General features: G+C 40.6%; 1 protein-coding gene across 1 annotated transcript; it reads right to left on the bottom strand.

Annotated features, from left to right (window-relative positions):
* Positions 1–8176: 8176 nt before the first annotated feature.
* LOC139550913 (G-protein coupled receptor 55-like) lies at positions 8177–13346 on the bottom strand. The gene is made up of 3 exons (XM_071362178.1): positions 13226–13346; positions 11637–12369; positions 8177–9903 (listed from the first exon to the last, which is right to left on the bottom strand). The coding sequence occupies exons 1-3, from the start codon at positions 13237–13239 to the stop codon at positions 9694–9696; spliced, it is 957 nt and encodes a 318-aa protein (XP_071218279.1). The 5' UTR covers positions 13240–13346; the 3' UTR covers positions 8177–9693.
* Between the last annotated feature and the right edge of the window lie 1412 nt (positions 13347–14758).

Here is a 14758-nt window from a genome sequence, read left to right as displayed (position 1 = left end):
CCTTTTGTTCGATGAAGTCCTTCTTTATATCCATAAAAACTCAGTTTAGCTGGCGCGCTTCAGTCAATAATCCACTCGGTTTCCTTCCTTCAAAATGCATACAAAATGAATCCCAAACGTTACCAATAAACTTATCCAAACAAGTCAATCAACGTTTATAATCAAACCTTAGGTTCCCTAATACGCAAATAAATGATCAAATTTAAGACGGAGAATCGTTGTTGTCTTTACCGGAGATAAACAAAAAGAACGCGCTCTCTCGGCCATGCGCTTGGAAACACTACAGCCAAAATGGGAGCCACATAGAAAAACTACAACTTCTCCCTCATTTTTCCAAAAACCAGCCTGAAACTCTTTCTTTCTTTCTCTTTCACATCCAATGGAAGCCCTGGGAACTGCAATCGGGGACAATTTCACCCTACTATAAAGGTGCCAGCCATTGAAATCAGTGGTATGCTGATTTATTTTAAATTTTTTATGGTTTGTCCTTGGGGTTTCACCTGTCATTTCAGTTCTGTTATACTCACAGACATTATTTTAACAGTTTTAGAAACTTTAGAGTGAGAGAAACTTTCTATCCAAATCGACAAATTATTGGCATATCCTAGCTTCTGGGCCTGAGTAGCAGGCAGTTTACTTTGGGCACGCTTTTCATCCGGACGTCAAAATACCGCCCCCTATCCCAAAGAAGTTAACACAGTGTCCAACAAAGGGCCAGAGGTATACAGAATGGTGTCATCTGCGTAGAGGTGGATCAAAGAATCACCAGCAGAGAGAGCGACATCATTGATGAGAAGAGAGTCGGCCCGAGAATTGAACTCTGTGGCACCCCCATAGAGACTGCCAGAGGTCCGGACAACAGGCCCTCCGATTTGACATACTGAACTCTATCGAAGAAGTAGTTGGTGAACCAAGCGAGGCCATCATTTGAGAAACCAAGGTTGTTGAGTCTGCCAATAAGAATGTTGTGATTGACAGAGTCGAAAGCCTTAGCCAGGTCGATGAATACGGCTGCACAGTAATGTCTCTTATCGATGGCGGTTATGATATCGTTTAGGACCTTGAGCGTGGCTGAGGTGCACCCATGACCAGCTCTGAAACCAGATTGCATAGCGGAGAAGGTATGGTGAGATTCAAAATGGTGGGTAATATGTTTGTTAACTTGGCTTTCAAAGACCTTAGAAAGGCAGGGTAGAATAGATATTGGTCTGTAGCAGTTTGGGTCTAGAGTGTCTCCCCTTTGAAGAGGGGGATGACCGCGGCAGCTTTCCAATCTATGGGAATCTCAGACGATACGAAAGAGAGGTTGAACTTTTCTAATTTTAGAAAGAGAGGGTCCAGATTGTCTAGTCCGGCTGATTTGTAGGGGTCCAGATTTTGCAGTTCTTTAAGAACATCGGCTATCTGGATTTGGGTGAAGGAGAAGTGGGGAGGTTTGGGCGAGTTGCTGTGGGGAGCGCAGAGCTGTTGACCGGGTCATATTATGTATATATATAGTGTTGTAACGATGTAGAAATGGTTAAAGTACAAAAGGGAAAATAAATAAGCATAAATATGGGCTGTATTTGTTTGTTCTTCACTGGTTGACCTTTTCTTATGGCAACAGGTCACAAATCTTGCTGCTGTAATGGCACACTGTGGTGTTTCACCCAGTAGATATGGGAGTTTATCAAAATCGGGTTTGTTTTCGATTTGTTTTGTGGATCTGTGTAATCTGATGGAAATATGTGTCTCTAATATGGTCATACATTTGGCAGGAGGTTAGGAAGTGCAGCTCAGTTTCCACCTCATTTTGTGGGCAGTGTGCACATAACCTGTCTTCTCTTGAGAGCCAGGTCTGCCTACGGCGGCCTTTCTCAATAGCAAGGCTATGCTCACTGAGTCTGTACACAGTGGTCAGGTATTCTGGCACTGTGTACTCTCTGTCTAGGGCCAAATAGCATTATAGTTTGCTCTGTTTTTTTGTTAATTCTTTCCAATGTGTCAAGTAATTATCTTTTTGTTTTCTCATGATTTGGTTGGGTCTAATTGTGTTGCTGTCCTGGGGCTCTGTGGGGTGTGTTTGTGTTTGTGAACAGAGCCCCTGGACCAGCTTGCTTAGGGGACTTCTGCAGGTTCATCTCTCTGTTGGTGATGGCTTTGATATGGAAGGTTTGGGAATCGCTTCATTTTAGGTAGTTGTAGAATTTAAAAGCTCTTTTCTGTATTTTGATAATTAGTGGGTATCGGCCTAATTCTGCTCTGCATACATTATCTGGTGTTCTACGTTGTACACGGAGGATAATTTTGCAGAATTCTGCATGCAGAATCTCAATTTGGTGTTTGTCCCATTTTGTGAATTCTTGGTTGGTGAGCGGACCCCAGACCTCACAACCATAAAGGGCAATGGGTTTTATAACTGATTCAAGTATTTTTTGAATTGGTATGTTGAATTTTATGTTCCTTTTGATGGTATAGAATGCCCTTCTTGCCTTGTCTCTCAGATCGTTCACAGCTTTGTGGAAGTTACATGTGGTGCTGAGGAGGCCAAGGTATGTATAGTTTTTTGTGTGCTCTAGGGCAACGGTGTCTAGATGGAATTTGCATTTGTGGTCCTGGCGACTGGACCTTTTTTGGAACACCATTATTTTGGTCTTACTGAGATTTACTGTCAGGGCCCAGGTCTGGCAGAATCTGTGCAGAATATCTAGGTGCTGCTGTAGGCCCTCCTTTGCTGGTGACAGAAGCACCAGATCATCACCAAATAGTAGACATTTGACTTCAGATTTTAGTAGGGTGAGGCCGGGTGCCGCAGACTTTTCTAGTGCCTGCGCCAATTCGTTGATATATATGTTGAAGATATATGTTGAAGAGAGTTTTTTTTGCCTATTTTAACCACACACTTGTTTGTGTACATGGATTTGATCATGTTGTATGTTTTTCCCCCAACACCACTTTCCATCAATTTGTATAGCAGACCCTCATGTCCCCTCGAAGCCTACCATTGACTATGTACATACCCAGCGTGCTATGTACAGTACATATCTATCTATTCCTCAGAGATCCTAGAAGGTAACAAGACTTCACAATTTCATTAGGGGTGTAGTATATCCTATAGGACACCATATTTGGTCAGAGAGCGACGCCTTCATGACACGCCGATGACGCGGGCGGCCATCTCTTGAACGACTGTATCTTTCTCAAATAAGCAACAATTTGGGTCTAACAAAGCTAGCTCGATAGCCAATGAGCTGGGCTTTACGGGAATACCCGTAAACAATGTATATGTTGTCAAATGTAGCTTCTAACCTTGTACGATAGCATGCCTTTTCATTTTGGACAAAAATTATAAGGATATTCAGAGTTATGAAGTTATGAAAACTGGTTATTTTGCAAATGTTGAACTTATAATATGGCTACTAATACTTGGAAAGCTAAATCAAAGTCCAAGTATACAGATTTGACGATATTCTTGCAGAAAAATTGAATATGAATGCGAATGTGTTTTTCATGATTTGCCCAAATGTACCTGGGGACTTCATACTAAAAGTCTTGAGGATCAGTCATACTCGAAGTTATCCATCTGAAACTTTGCACATACACTGCTGCCATCTTGTGGACACTATCGGAATTACAACCAGAGTGATGGCTTTAACAGAGACCTTTCTCTTGCATTTCAAAGATGGTGGTAAAAAAACACAGGTTGGTTTTTTCTTTGTATTTTCTTCTACCAGATCTATTGTGTTATATTCTCCTACTTTCAATTCACATTTCCACAAACTTCAAAGTGTTTCCTTTCAAATGGTAGGCCCACTGCAATTTGCATACAGCCCCAATAGATCCACGGATGATGCAATCGCCGTCGCACTCCACACTGCCCTATCCTATCTGGACAAGACGAATACCTATGTAAGAATGCTCGTCATTGACTACAGCTCAGCCTTCAACACCATAGTACTCTCCATGCTCATCATTAAGTTTGGGGCCCTGGGTCTGAACCCCGCCCTGTGAAACTGGGTCCGGGACTTCCTAACGGGCCGCCCCCAGGTGGTGAAGGTAGGTAACAATGCCAAGAGTGTGCAAAGCTGTCATCAAGGCATGTATTTTTTTTTTTTTATAACCTTTATATAACTAGGAAAGTCAGTTAAGAACAAATTCTTATTTACAATGACGCCCTACTCCGGCCAAACCCAGACGACGCTGTGTCAATTGTGTGCCGCCCTATGGGACTCCAAATCACTGCCGGATTTGATGCAGCCTGGATGGCAAAGGGTGGCTACTTTAAAGAATCTCAAATATAAAATATATTTTGATTTGTTTAATCCTTTTTGGTTACTACATGATTCCATGTGTGTTATTTTATAGTGTTGATGTCTTCATTATTATTCCACAATGTAGAAAATAGTAAAAATAAAGAAAAACCCTGGAATGAGTAGGTGTGTCCAAACTTTTGACTGGTACTGTATATATGTATATATATTTATACTCCGGACTCCGACATTGCACGTCCTAATATTTATATATTTCTCAATTCCATTATATTACTTTTAGATGTGTGTATTGTTAGATATTACTGCACAATTGGAGCTAGGAACACAAGCATTTCGCTACACCCACAATAACATCTGCTAAAGATGTGTATGCGACCAATACAATTTTAATTGATTTGATTTTTGGTTTTGATTTGACAGAGAAGAAGTCAATAAAGGACAGGGTAATGTTCATAAGGCACAACACAAAAGACAACACAGTGAAACCGGGAGGTAGAATAGTATCTCAAGTTGTGCAATATCAAATGTTTTTGTTCGTCGTTGCAACAGGTTTTGTTATGGTCTGTGCTCTAATGAGCACAACCCAGGTTCAATAAAGAACATGTTCAAATCATTAGAGGACAGCATCAAGATGGTTGAGTTTAGATGGATGACATTGTATATGTTTAGTGTTTGTGAGTGAATGAATGGACAATGGAGGAGCATCCTAAGTTGGATGCTCGGCTGGCGGGAACAGGGGACACACACACACACACACACACACACACACACACACACACACACACACACACACACACACACACACACACACACACACACACACACACACACACACACACACACACACACACACACGTGCACACACACACACACACACACACACACACACACACACACACACACACACACACACACACACACACACACACACACACACACACACACACACACAGCCTCTCCATTGAGTGTATACTGTCACGTCTGCTCCCGCTCTTCCCTTCCCCTGGCGCTTGACGGCGCCAGATTACCCTGCATCACACGCTCCTGCCATCATCACTCACACCTGCCCTCCCTCGTCACTCGCTTCAGCGTTATTGGACTCACCTGGACTCACTTATCACCTGTTATTTCCTCCCCTATATTTGTCAGTTCCCCAGCTCGGTTCCCCGCTGCTGCAGTGATTGTTTTTGTCTTTGTTTCTGACGCTGTTCCTGTCTCGTCTATGTCAGTTGTTAATTAAATGTTAACTCCCCGTACCTGCTTCGTCTCTCCAGTGTCATTCCGCGTGACTGATACAATACAAAGGAGTTAGTAGAGCCACACAATGGACATAATCATAAAGCAAAACCATGTAGCTAGTTAGTAAGACTAAGATGTGTACCTTGATTACTGAAGGAGCAGGAAAGGGATGGAAAGGTGCCACCACTGTCACGCTCAACTTAGTAGAGCAAATGAATAAGAACATGAAGCAACTGCTTTCGGGACTTACGTTTTTCAATGGATAACACTAGATGGAAAGTTCAATGTAATAGCCTACCACACATTCTTACCTTGGAAAGCAGCACATGCATGTTGTGTGTCAGTTGTCCTGTGTGTGTTCCTGTTGGTCGGAGTTCAGGAATGGGTGGTGGTTGAGATTGTCTCCCTAGCCTTCATGCACAGGTTTTAGTAATTTGTGAGCATGTTTTATCATTCGTGAGCTCGTTTTATAAATCATGAGCATGTTTATTATCAATTCATGCACGTTTTAGTAATATTGTGAGCTTGTTAAAAAAAGATCTCAGTCAATGTCACCTCCTGGGCTCCGTAGGAAACAGACAGAAAGGATTCCTTAATGATTTTGTTGAATCCACTAATTCAAATAAACGTGCACTGAGTTGCTCAAAAGCCTGTAGTGTGCAACTGAAATCATGGTTTTGGTTAATTCTGCTGCAATTACAACCCCTGCCACCGGGTGCCATTGTTATACCAAGGTTGAGGCACGAGAAATGCAGTATGGAAAACATCACAACTTTGAAGTGGCTTACACAACAACCATCCAAGCAGTTAAATGACATTGCTCATCATTATGGACGTACAGTTTGCTCACAAACAACCCCTTTCAACAGCTAGATGAAAGAGGAATCCCTCTGTATAATTCCATTAATTCCTAAAGACTGTGGGTCAGATTGGCTTAGCTAAGCATTTGCAACTGCTTTGCACCTGTGTTTTTATAATGGAATCAATAAACATTAAAGGTGCACTATGCAGAAATTACTCCGCCATTTCCTGGTTGCTATAATTCTAATAGTTTGCCTAATTTCAGTTTATGTGAGCAAGTAGGCCGTCATTGTGAATAAGAATTTGTTCTTAACTGACTTGCCTAGTTAAATAAAGGTTAAATAAAATCAATAAAAAATTGTGTTGAGAATCATTGTTCCAACTAAACCGCTGTGAAATATATTTTCCAGAACCAAAAATATTGTATTTGCAAGTGTTTGAAGCTGGTGTACAAAACCGAAAGTAAAAGACGCAAAAAACAAATTTAAGAATGGGAGGCATAGAAATAACGCTTCTTAGACTTGCTTTCAATGAGTGACAGGTCTATAACTCACATTTCTATGTGGATTTGGTCGGTTCGCCCGAAAAGTTACATATTGCAGCTTTAAGGACAGAAGAAAAACATAAAATAAAGCTTTAAGTTACAGTTAATTTTCTTACATTTCAGAAAAGTTAACTATACCTTTAAACTGACTGATGTTAAAGGTTTTTTCCCATTATGTTACTTAGATTGATGCTTGGGTGTGTCAACAGACCTTTAAGGCTTAAGAGAAAGAATAATACAGTTACAGAAAGGTTAAGAACGTTTTAGCCTTGTTTTATGTGTTAAATCCCTTACTGAAAAAACAGGTGCAAAGTGTGACCTGATCTGAGACCTTTTCTTTATGTTTTACATGAGATCTATAGTAGAAGTCCCATATACTGTATGGATCTATATATATATATATATATACACACACTATATATATACACACACTATATATAAATATATACACTATATATATACACTATACATACACACTATATATATATATATATATATATATATATATATATATATATATATATATATATATATATATATATATATATATACACTTTAAAATGATGAACTTGGATTAGATAACACAACGTGCCATTGGAACACAGGAGTGATGGTTGCTGATAATGGGCCTCTGTACGCCTATGTAGATATTCCATTAAAAAATCAACCATTTCCAGCTACAACATGAACAATGTCTACACTGTATTTCTGATCAATTTGATGTTATTTTAATGGACAAAAAAAAGAAGCTTTTCTTTCAAAAACAAGGACATTTCTAAGTGACGGCAAACTTTTGAACAGTAGTGTATGTATATGGTTATTACTTTGATTCTGATTCTGTGTAAAGTAAGTCACAAGAAAGTGAGTCATAGTAGAGGCTCATGTGGCCAACCTAGTCGGGCCTCAAAGGGAAATGGATCAGGGGTTTATTCGGAAGTGTTTATCACTGTGTTCCATTTGCGTTCTCTTTTTTCACCATGAGGGTTTAAACTGACTTTCCTTCAAAGCCAGACTAAATCAAGATCCTGAGAGTTCAGCCAGACAGCAGTCTACATTTCTGTTCATCCTCCTATCACTTTCAAAACACCAGTTAAAGGTACATGTAACGTACTGATAAGGACTGTTTTGAACAACTGTTTTTAGAAAACAGATCAAACAACACTGTTTACTTTTTACATTTGATTTCATCTAATGACAGAACAAAACATATTTTAGCGGTCAGTAACATAGGTTGCTGTTATATGAATAGACAGCTTTAATAATGTTTACTCCTGTTTGGACTGGTGTCTAACAAAGCAGTCATTAATTTACACAAAAGGGTAAATGAATGCAGCTAAAACAATAATGGGCAGGATTTTTATGCAATTTAGCAGGGTTGGGGTTAATTCCATTACAATTCACCTAAATCACATATACTAATCGTATCCATCCTGTACACTACATATGTATTTTAAATAGACTACTTTTACCTTAATTACAGACATGAACAAAACTATGATCATATAATAATGTAATACAATTATAATACACAATATTCAATACAGAACATAATATATAGTTGATGAACATATGTTTAATTATAACTCCACAGTAACATTCAGCATACTGTATACACAGATAAGGGAGATTTTTTCCCCGTATGACGGCAGTTGAAACCAGTGGCGTGCTGTCTTAGCCCACATACAGTGGAGTCCAAAATGATTGGATCCCTTGATAAAGCTGAGCAAAAAAGACTGTATAAAATAAAATATGTCATATGACCGGTTCCAATCTAAGTGCCAATGCCATTTAGCAAACTATGATCAGATGACATGAAAATAGAAGTATATGGCCACGCACGCCACTGGTCGGTTTGGCCTTCGAAGGAACAACGCATATGCAGAAAATACCTCATCTCGACTGTAAAATATGGTGGTGGATCTTTGATGTTATGGGGCTACTTTGATTCCACCGGTCCTGGGGCACTTGTTAAGGTCAATGGCATCATGAACTTTCCCAATTACCAGGACATTTTAGCCAAAAACCTGGTTGCCTCTGCTAGGAGGCTAAAACTTGGCCGCAAGTGGATCTTCCAGCAAGACAATAAACTCAAGCACACATCAAAGTCCACAAAGAAATGGTTAACTGACCACAAAATCTACATTTTGCAATGGCCAACTCAGTTTCTGGACTTGAACCCCATTGAAAACCTATGGTTTGAATTGAAGAGGGTATTCCATAAGCGCAGACCAAGGAAAGATTCTGGAAAGATTCTGTTTAGAGGAATGGTCAAAGATCCCTCCCAATGTGTTCTCCAATCTCATAAAACATTTTAGAAAAAGGCTCAGTGTCATTATCTTTGCAAGGGGAGGGTGCTGGAGTATTGAAAAATGGGGATCCATATCTTTTTGAGATTTCAAAAAAATGACTTGTGAAACAAAATCTCTTTCTCTGAGCAATTGTATTAGCATAAAATAATATAATTGTCTTTTTTTTTAAATTGAGCATACAATACAGCTCAGTATTTGTATAATTTATTTTATACAGTCTTTTTTGATCGTCTATATCAAGGGATCCAATCATTTTGGACCTGACTGTATGTCTTAGCCCACGTGCTGTATGACTTATAGAGCTCATGAATGCCTATTGTAAGCAAACTGACTTCTCCTATTCAACCTACAGTACCTTGTTGTCCTTCAACCTACCTTGTTTTCAACAATAAACACTCCTTTTTCCTTGTCGACGTCCCTTGTCCTCCAACAGTGGCAGAATGTCTCACAAACTTAGTCAGATTACAGCCAGTAACTTCCCAGTGGGCGAAAATGGTTAAAACGTCATTTCAACCAGTTTGGCTCAGTGTTTTTTCCTCCATGGGTCTCATTAGAGCTCTGAGGTGCTGGTGGTTGCTCTCTTCTGGCTCATGGACCTCCTGAAGGTGAAGGTCTGCTTGGAGCTCCTCACCTCCGTGGTGATGAAGTAGTAACACAGAGCGTCCAGACAGCATGTGATGTTGGCCAGACTCATGGTCACCTGAATGTACAAGCTGATCCTCGTCTTGGCCAAGCAGTCCTCGATCAGGCTTTGATGCACCTGGGAGGACATAGAGGATTAGATAGAGGTTATGCCTGTCAGGTCAGGTCACATGGCCAGGAAAAACTCTGGTTCTTAGCAATAACAGACCAGAGCGAAAGGATGAAGATGCCCCCAGACAATTACAGTACCAGTCAAAAGTTTGGACACACCTACTCATTCAAGAGTTTTTCTTTATTTTAAATTTTTTTTACATTGTAGAATAATAGTGAAGACATCAAAACTATGAAATAACTCATTTGGAATCATGTAGTTACCAAAAAAGTGTAAAACATTTTTTTTTTTTTTTAGATTCTTCAAAGTAGTCACCCTTTGCCTTGATGACAGCTTTGCGAACTCTTGGCATTCTCTCAACCAGCTTCATGAAGAATGCTTTTCCAACAGTCTTGAAGGAGTTCCCACATATGCTGAGCACATGTTGGCTGCTTTTCCTTCACTCTGCAGTCCAACTCATCCCAAACCATCTCAATTGGGTTGAGGTCGGGTGATTGTGGAGGCCAGGTCATCTGATGCAACACTCCACTCTCCTTGGTCAAATATTCCTTACACAGCCTGGAGGTGTGTTTTGGATCATTGTCCTGTTGAAAAACAAATGATTGTCCCACTAAGTGCAAACCAGATCGCTGCAGAATGCTGTGGTAGCCATGCTAGTTAAGTGTGCCTTGAATTCTAAATAAATCACTGACAGTGTCACCAGCAAAGCACCCGCACACCTCCTCTTCATGCTTCCCGGTGGGAACCACACATGCAGAGATCATTTGTTCACCTACTCTGCGTCTCACAAAGACAAGGCGTTTGGAACCAAAAATCTCATATCTGAACAGATTTCTACCGGTCTAATGTCCATTGCTCGTGTTTCTTGGCCCAAGCAAGTCTCTTCTTCTTATTGGTGTCCTTTAGTAGTGGTTTCTTTGCAGCAATTCGACCATGAAGGCCTGATTCACGCAGTCTCCTCTGAACAGTTGATGTTGAGATGTGTCTGTTACTTGAACTCTGTGAAGCATTTATTTGGGATGCAATCTGAGGTGCAGCTAACTCTAATGAACTTATCATCCGCAGTAGAGTTAACTCTGGGTCTTCCTTTCCTGTGGCAGTCCTCATGAGAGCCAGTTTCATCATTGCGCTTGATGGTTTTTGCGACTGCACTTGAAGGAACTTTCAAAGTTCTTGAAATGGTCCGTATTGACTGATCTTCATGTCTTAAAGTAATGATGGACTGTAATTTCTTTGTACTTATTTGAGCTGTCCTTGCCATAATATGGACTTGGTCTTTTACCAAATAGGGCTATCTTTTGTATACCACCCTTACCTTGTCACAACACAACTGATTGTCTCAAACGCATTAAGAAATAAATAAATCCCACAAATTAACTTTTTTTAAAGGCACACCTGTTAATTGAAATGCCTTCCAGGTGACTACCTCATGAAGCTGGTTGAGAGAATGCCAAAAGTGTGCAAAGCTGTCATCAAGGCAAAGTGTGGCTACTTCGAAGAATCTCAAATATAAATAGATTTTGATTTGTTTAACACTTTTTTGGATACTACATTATTCCATATGTGTTATTTAATAGTTTTGGTGTCTTCACTATTATTCTACAATGAGGAAAATAGTAAAAATCAAGAACAACCCTGGAATGACTAGGTGGGTCCAAACTTTTGACTGGTACTGTATGTGCACAAAAGATAACCGTAAGAAAGTATTTATGGCATTTCTAGCCGTATTATTAACTCACCAGGAACTGCAGCAGGATGCCCAGGTGGCTGGGCGTGAACGGGACCAGGAAGGCACAGAGACTACTGTAAATGATCTTCACGCAGCTTCTGCTTTTAGGGCTCTCCTGGCCCGACTGCCTCAGTGTCCGGATGCTTTGGGCTGAACACACCACCAGCACCAGGGCCGGCCCCACGAACCCGAAGCTCAACAGGCAGCCGATCACCTTTGGATGCCAGCCCTCCTTTGAGAACGTGTGGAAGCAGTGGAAGTACCCCGTTTCCTCCTTGCGGAACCCATAGATGGGGGAGATGCCCCCCAGCACCACCACCCAGACCAGGATGCAGGTCCCCAAGGCAGCCCGGGGGGAACGGAGCTGCTTGGCGCGGAATGGGTGGCATATGGCCACCCAGCGGTCCACAGCAATGCAGGCGATGGTATAGATGCTGCCGTACATCCCCACGAAGTACAAGCTCTCCAGGAGGGAGCATAGGAAGCGGTGGTGGGCCGCCCATTGGTGGTTGGTGGCGTGCATCTTGAAGGGGAGCAGGAGGAGGAGAAGGAGGTCCATGAGGGCTAGGTTGGTCATGTAGATGGTGGACTCGCTCCACTTGCGGAGGAAGATGCAGAAGACAACCAGGGCGAGGACGTTGAGGATAAGGCCAAACACGAAGATGGGCACGTAGATGACGAGCTCCAGTGATGTCATCAGGCGGTCCACCTCGTCGAAGGAGCAGTTGGGTCCCATGGTGTCGCTGAGGGGTCAAAGGGAGAAACTGGTTGGTGCTTTATATAGTTAATGAAGGCATACTGTAATGTATTATTGTTATGTGATTGCTTTTTAATAAAGTACCATGTATGTAAAATGTGTATGCAAAATGTATATGGAAAATGTAGCAGAAAAGCTGTAAAAAACAAACAAGATATGTGTCCTCCGAAGAGGGGGGGGTGGTGGATGGGTTAATAAAGCATAAAGAAATGTACAAAATAAAACATCTTAAGGGAAGACTTCAAAAAGGAATTAAGGTATTTTGATTGTGGATTAATTATACATAAAGGTAATAGCCATACTATCTTATAATTGTTTAGCTTTTTTCCTCAAAATCATTTTTCCACTACCGTAATATTTAGAAAGCTTGTCCCTATATACCCCAGATACCATTTGAATGGCAAGTGAAACACCCACCCACGCGCTCGCACACATACACACACGCATCATTATGCAAAACCACATTCCCTTACTTGTGCGAGCACAGTATCTGTACCCTTCTCACGTACAGAATCAGTGCCTGCCTGATTTAATGTGAGAATCCTTAACCTCTTCACTACCCGTCTGCTCGCCAAACAGACAGTATTCCAAACAAAAATGCTATTTTGGCTGGCTCTCTCTTGTAAAGAGCTCTCAATGAAAGTAAATAGGTAAAATAAAGGGTTGAAAAATGTGAACACAATTCAGACTCTTCGAATTTGAATGGGTTACGCTTTAAAGGAGTTAAAGATGACTTCTGGTTTTGTTTATTACATTGTTGTAGATAAAGTAATGAAAGCAAAAAATATTGCGCCAATTCTGTTGTAATGATGAAATAGAATACAGTACAAGTGAAACCTTACCTTATAGATGCCATTCTGCTGGTTCGTCTGTCTATCAGTCTGTCTATCTGTCTGTTCCAGACACAGTAGTTTCACAGTTCTGTTTTTTTCCCCCCATGACCACTTCCTATATGTGACATAGCCACAGTAGTCTACTGTAGCTAGATAGAGGTTCTATGCAGCAGAACATTGGGTGAAGTCTGTGACATCCTTAAGACAAAGAGATAACAGACCATAACAAACAATGTAAACAGTCACTTGAGAACATAGTATCATCCTGCTATCACATATATGAAAACATATTAATGCTGATTTTTAAAATGTGCTTATTTCTTATAGAAATATTAAAACTAAGTCAGTCTGTCTGCAGTAGTGTAGCCACACAAGGCTCCCGAGTGGCACAGTGGTCTAAGGCAATGCATCTCAGTGCTTGAGGCGTCACTACAGACACCCTGGTTTGAATCCAGGCTGTATCACAATCGGCCGTGATTGGGAGTCCCATATGGCGCCGCACAATTGGCCCAGCGTTGTCCAGGTTTGGCCGGTGTAGGCCGTCATTGTAAATAAGAATTTGTTCTTAACGGACTTGCCTAGTTAAATAAAGGTAAAAAAATAGGTCAAACAGCCACATTCCTTTGAACAAAAGGTGTGAAAACTTTTAACGTGAAAAATGAAGATGACTTAGAAACGGAGGTGCTTTTTACAATGTCTCTAATGTTGAATTCAAATGTATAGTTTATTCTTGTGGAAAAACTCTTGGTCACACCATACGTATGAAGGTTATGTTGAAATGAAGTCTGAGACACTTTGATGGCACAACAGACATGAAAGGGCTCATGATTGCGTGACAGCAGTCTGATCTTGTGTACAGTAATTGAGGATTTCCTGGTTTCGACTGGAGGCATAGAAACAATGTTGAATCAAGGTTTTCATCTCTCTCATCAAAGGGATTGAAGATGAATGATCATAATTTTATATGTTATACAAAGCTATTAGTCTCATTTTTACTGATGATACTGTAAACCATACTCATTCATGAAAAGATCATTGATGGTCAAAAATGAACGATTTAATCAACATTATTCTCCAATCATGTTGAACGTTTCTGGACAGCATTCTACTATCAATCAATCAAAAGTATTTATAAAGCCCTTTTTACATCAGCCGATGTCAAAAAGTGCTATACAGAAACCCAGCCTAGAACCCCAAACAGCGAGCGATGCAGATGTAGAAGCTACAGTGATATGAGCTATATAGAACATACCGCACCATATCAACTTTCTTATGACAACTTTGAGGAAGCACCCGATTTTGATCAAGATAACTTCAATGTTTTTACAGGGAAATAAATGTGCTTTTACTCCCCCTAGTGGAATGTTGTATTTATTATGGATCCAGCCAAATTAAGTTTTTCAATTTTAAAAACAGAATACATTCACAGATTTCACAACACACTGTGTGCCCTCAGGCCCCTACTCCAACACTACCACAGTACTAAATCCATGTGTACGTGTGTATAGTGCGTATGCTATTGTGTGTGTGTCTGTGCCTATG

This window comes from Salvelinus alpinus, chromosome 23 (assembly GCF_045679555.1).
Source record: "Salvelinus alpinus chromosome 23, SLU_Salpinus.1, whole genome shotgun sequence".
Lineage (NCBI taxonomy): Eukaryota > Metazoa > Chordata > Actinopteri > Salmoniformes > Salmonidae > Salvelinus > Salvelinus alpinus.
Note: the sequence above shows the minus strand (reverse complement) of the source record. Positions and strands in the feature narration are given on the sequence as shown.

What these genes read in the sequence shown, in the direction of transcription:
- LOC139550913 (XM_071362178.1), bottom strand. An exon ending in GCATCCTGCTGCAGTTCCTG is followed by an intron (nt 9,904 to 11,636) that starts GTGAGTTAATAA and finishes ATGTCCTCCCAG; the next exon opens with GTGCATCAAAGCCTGATCGA.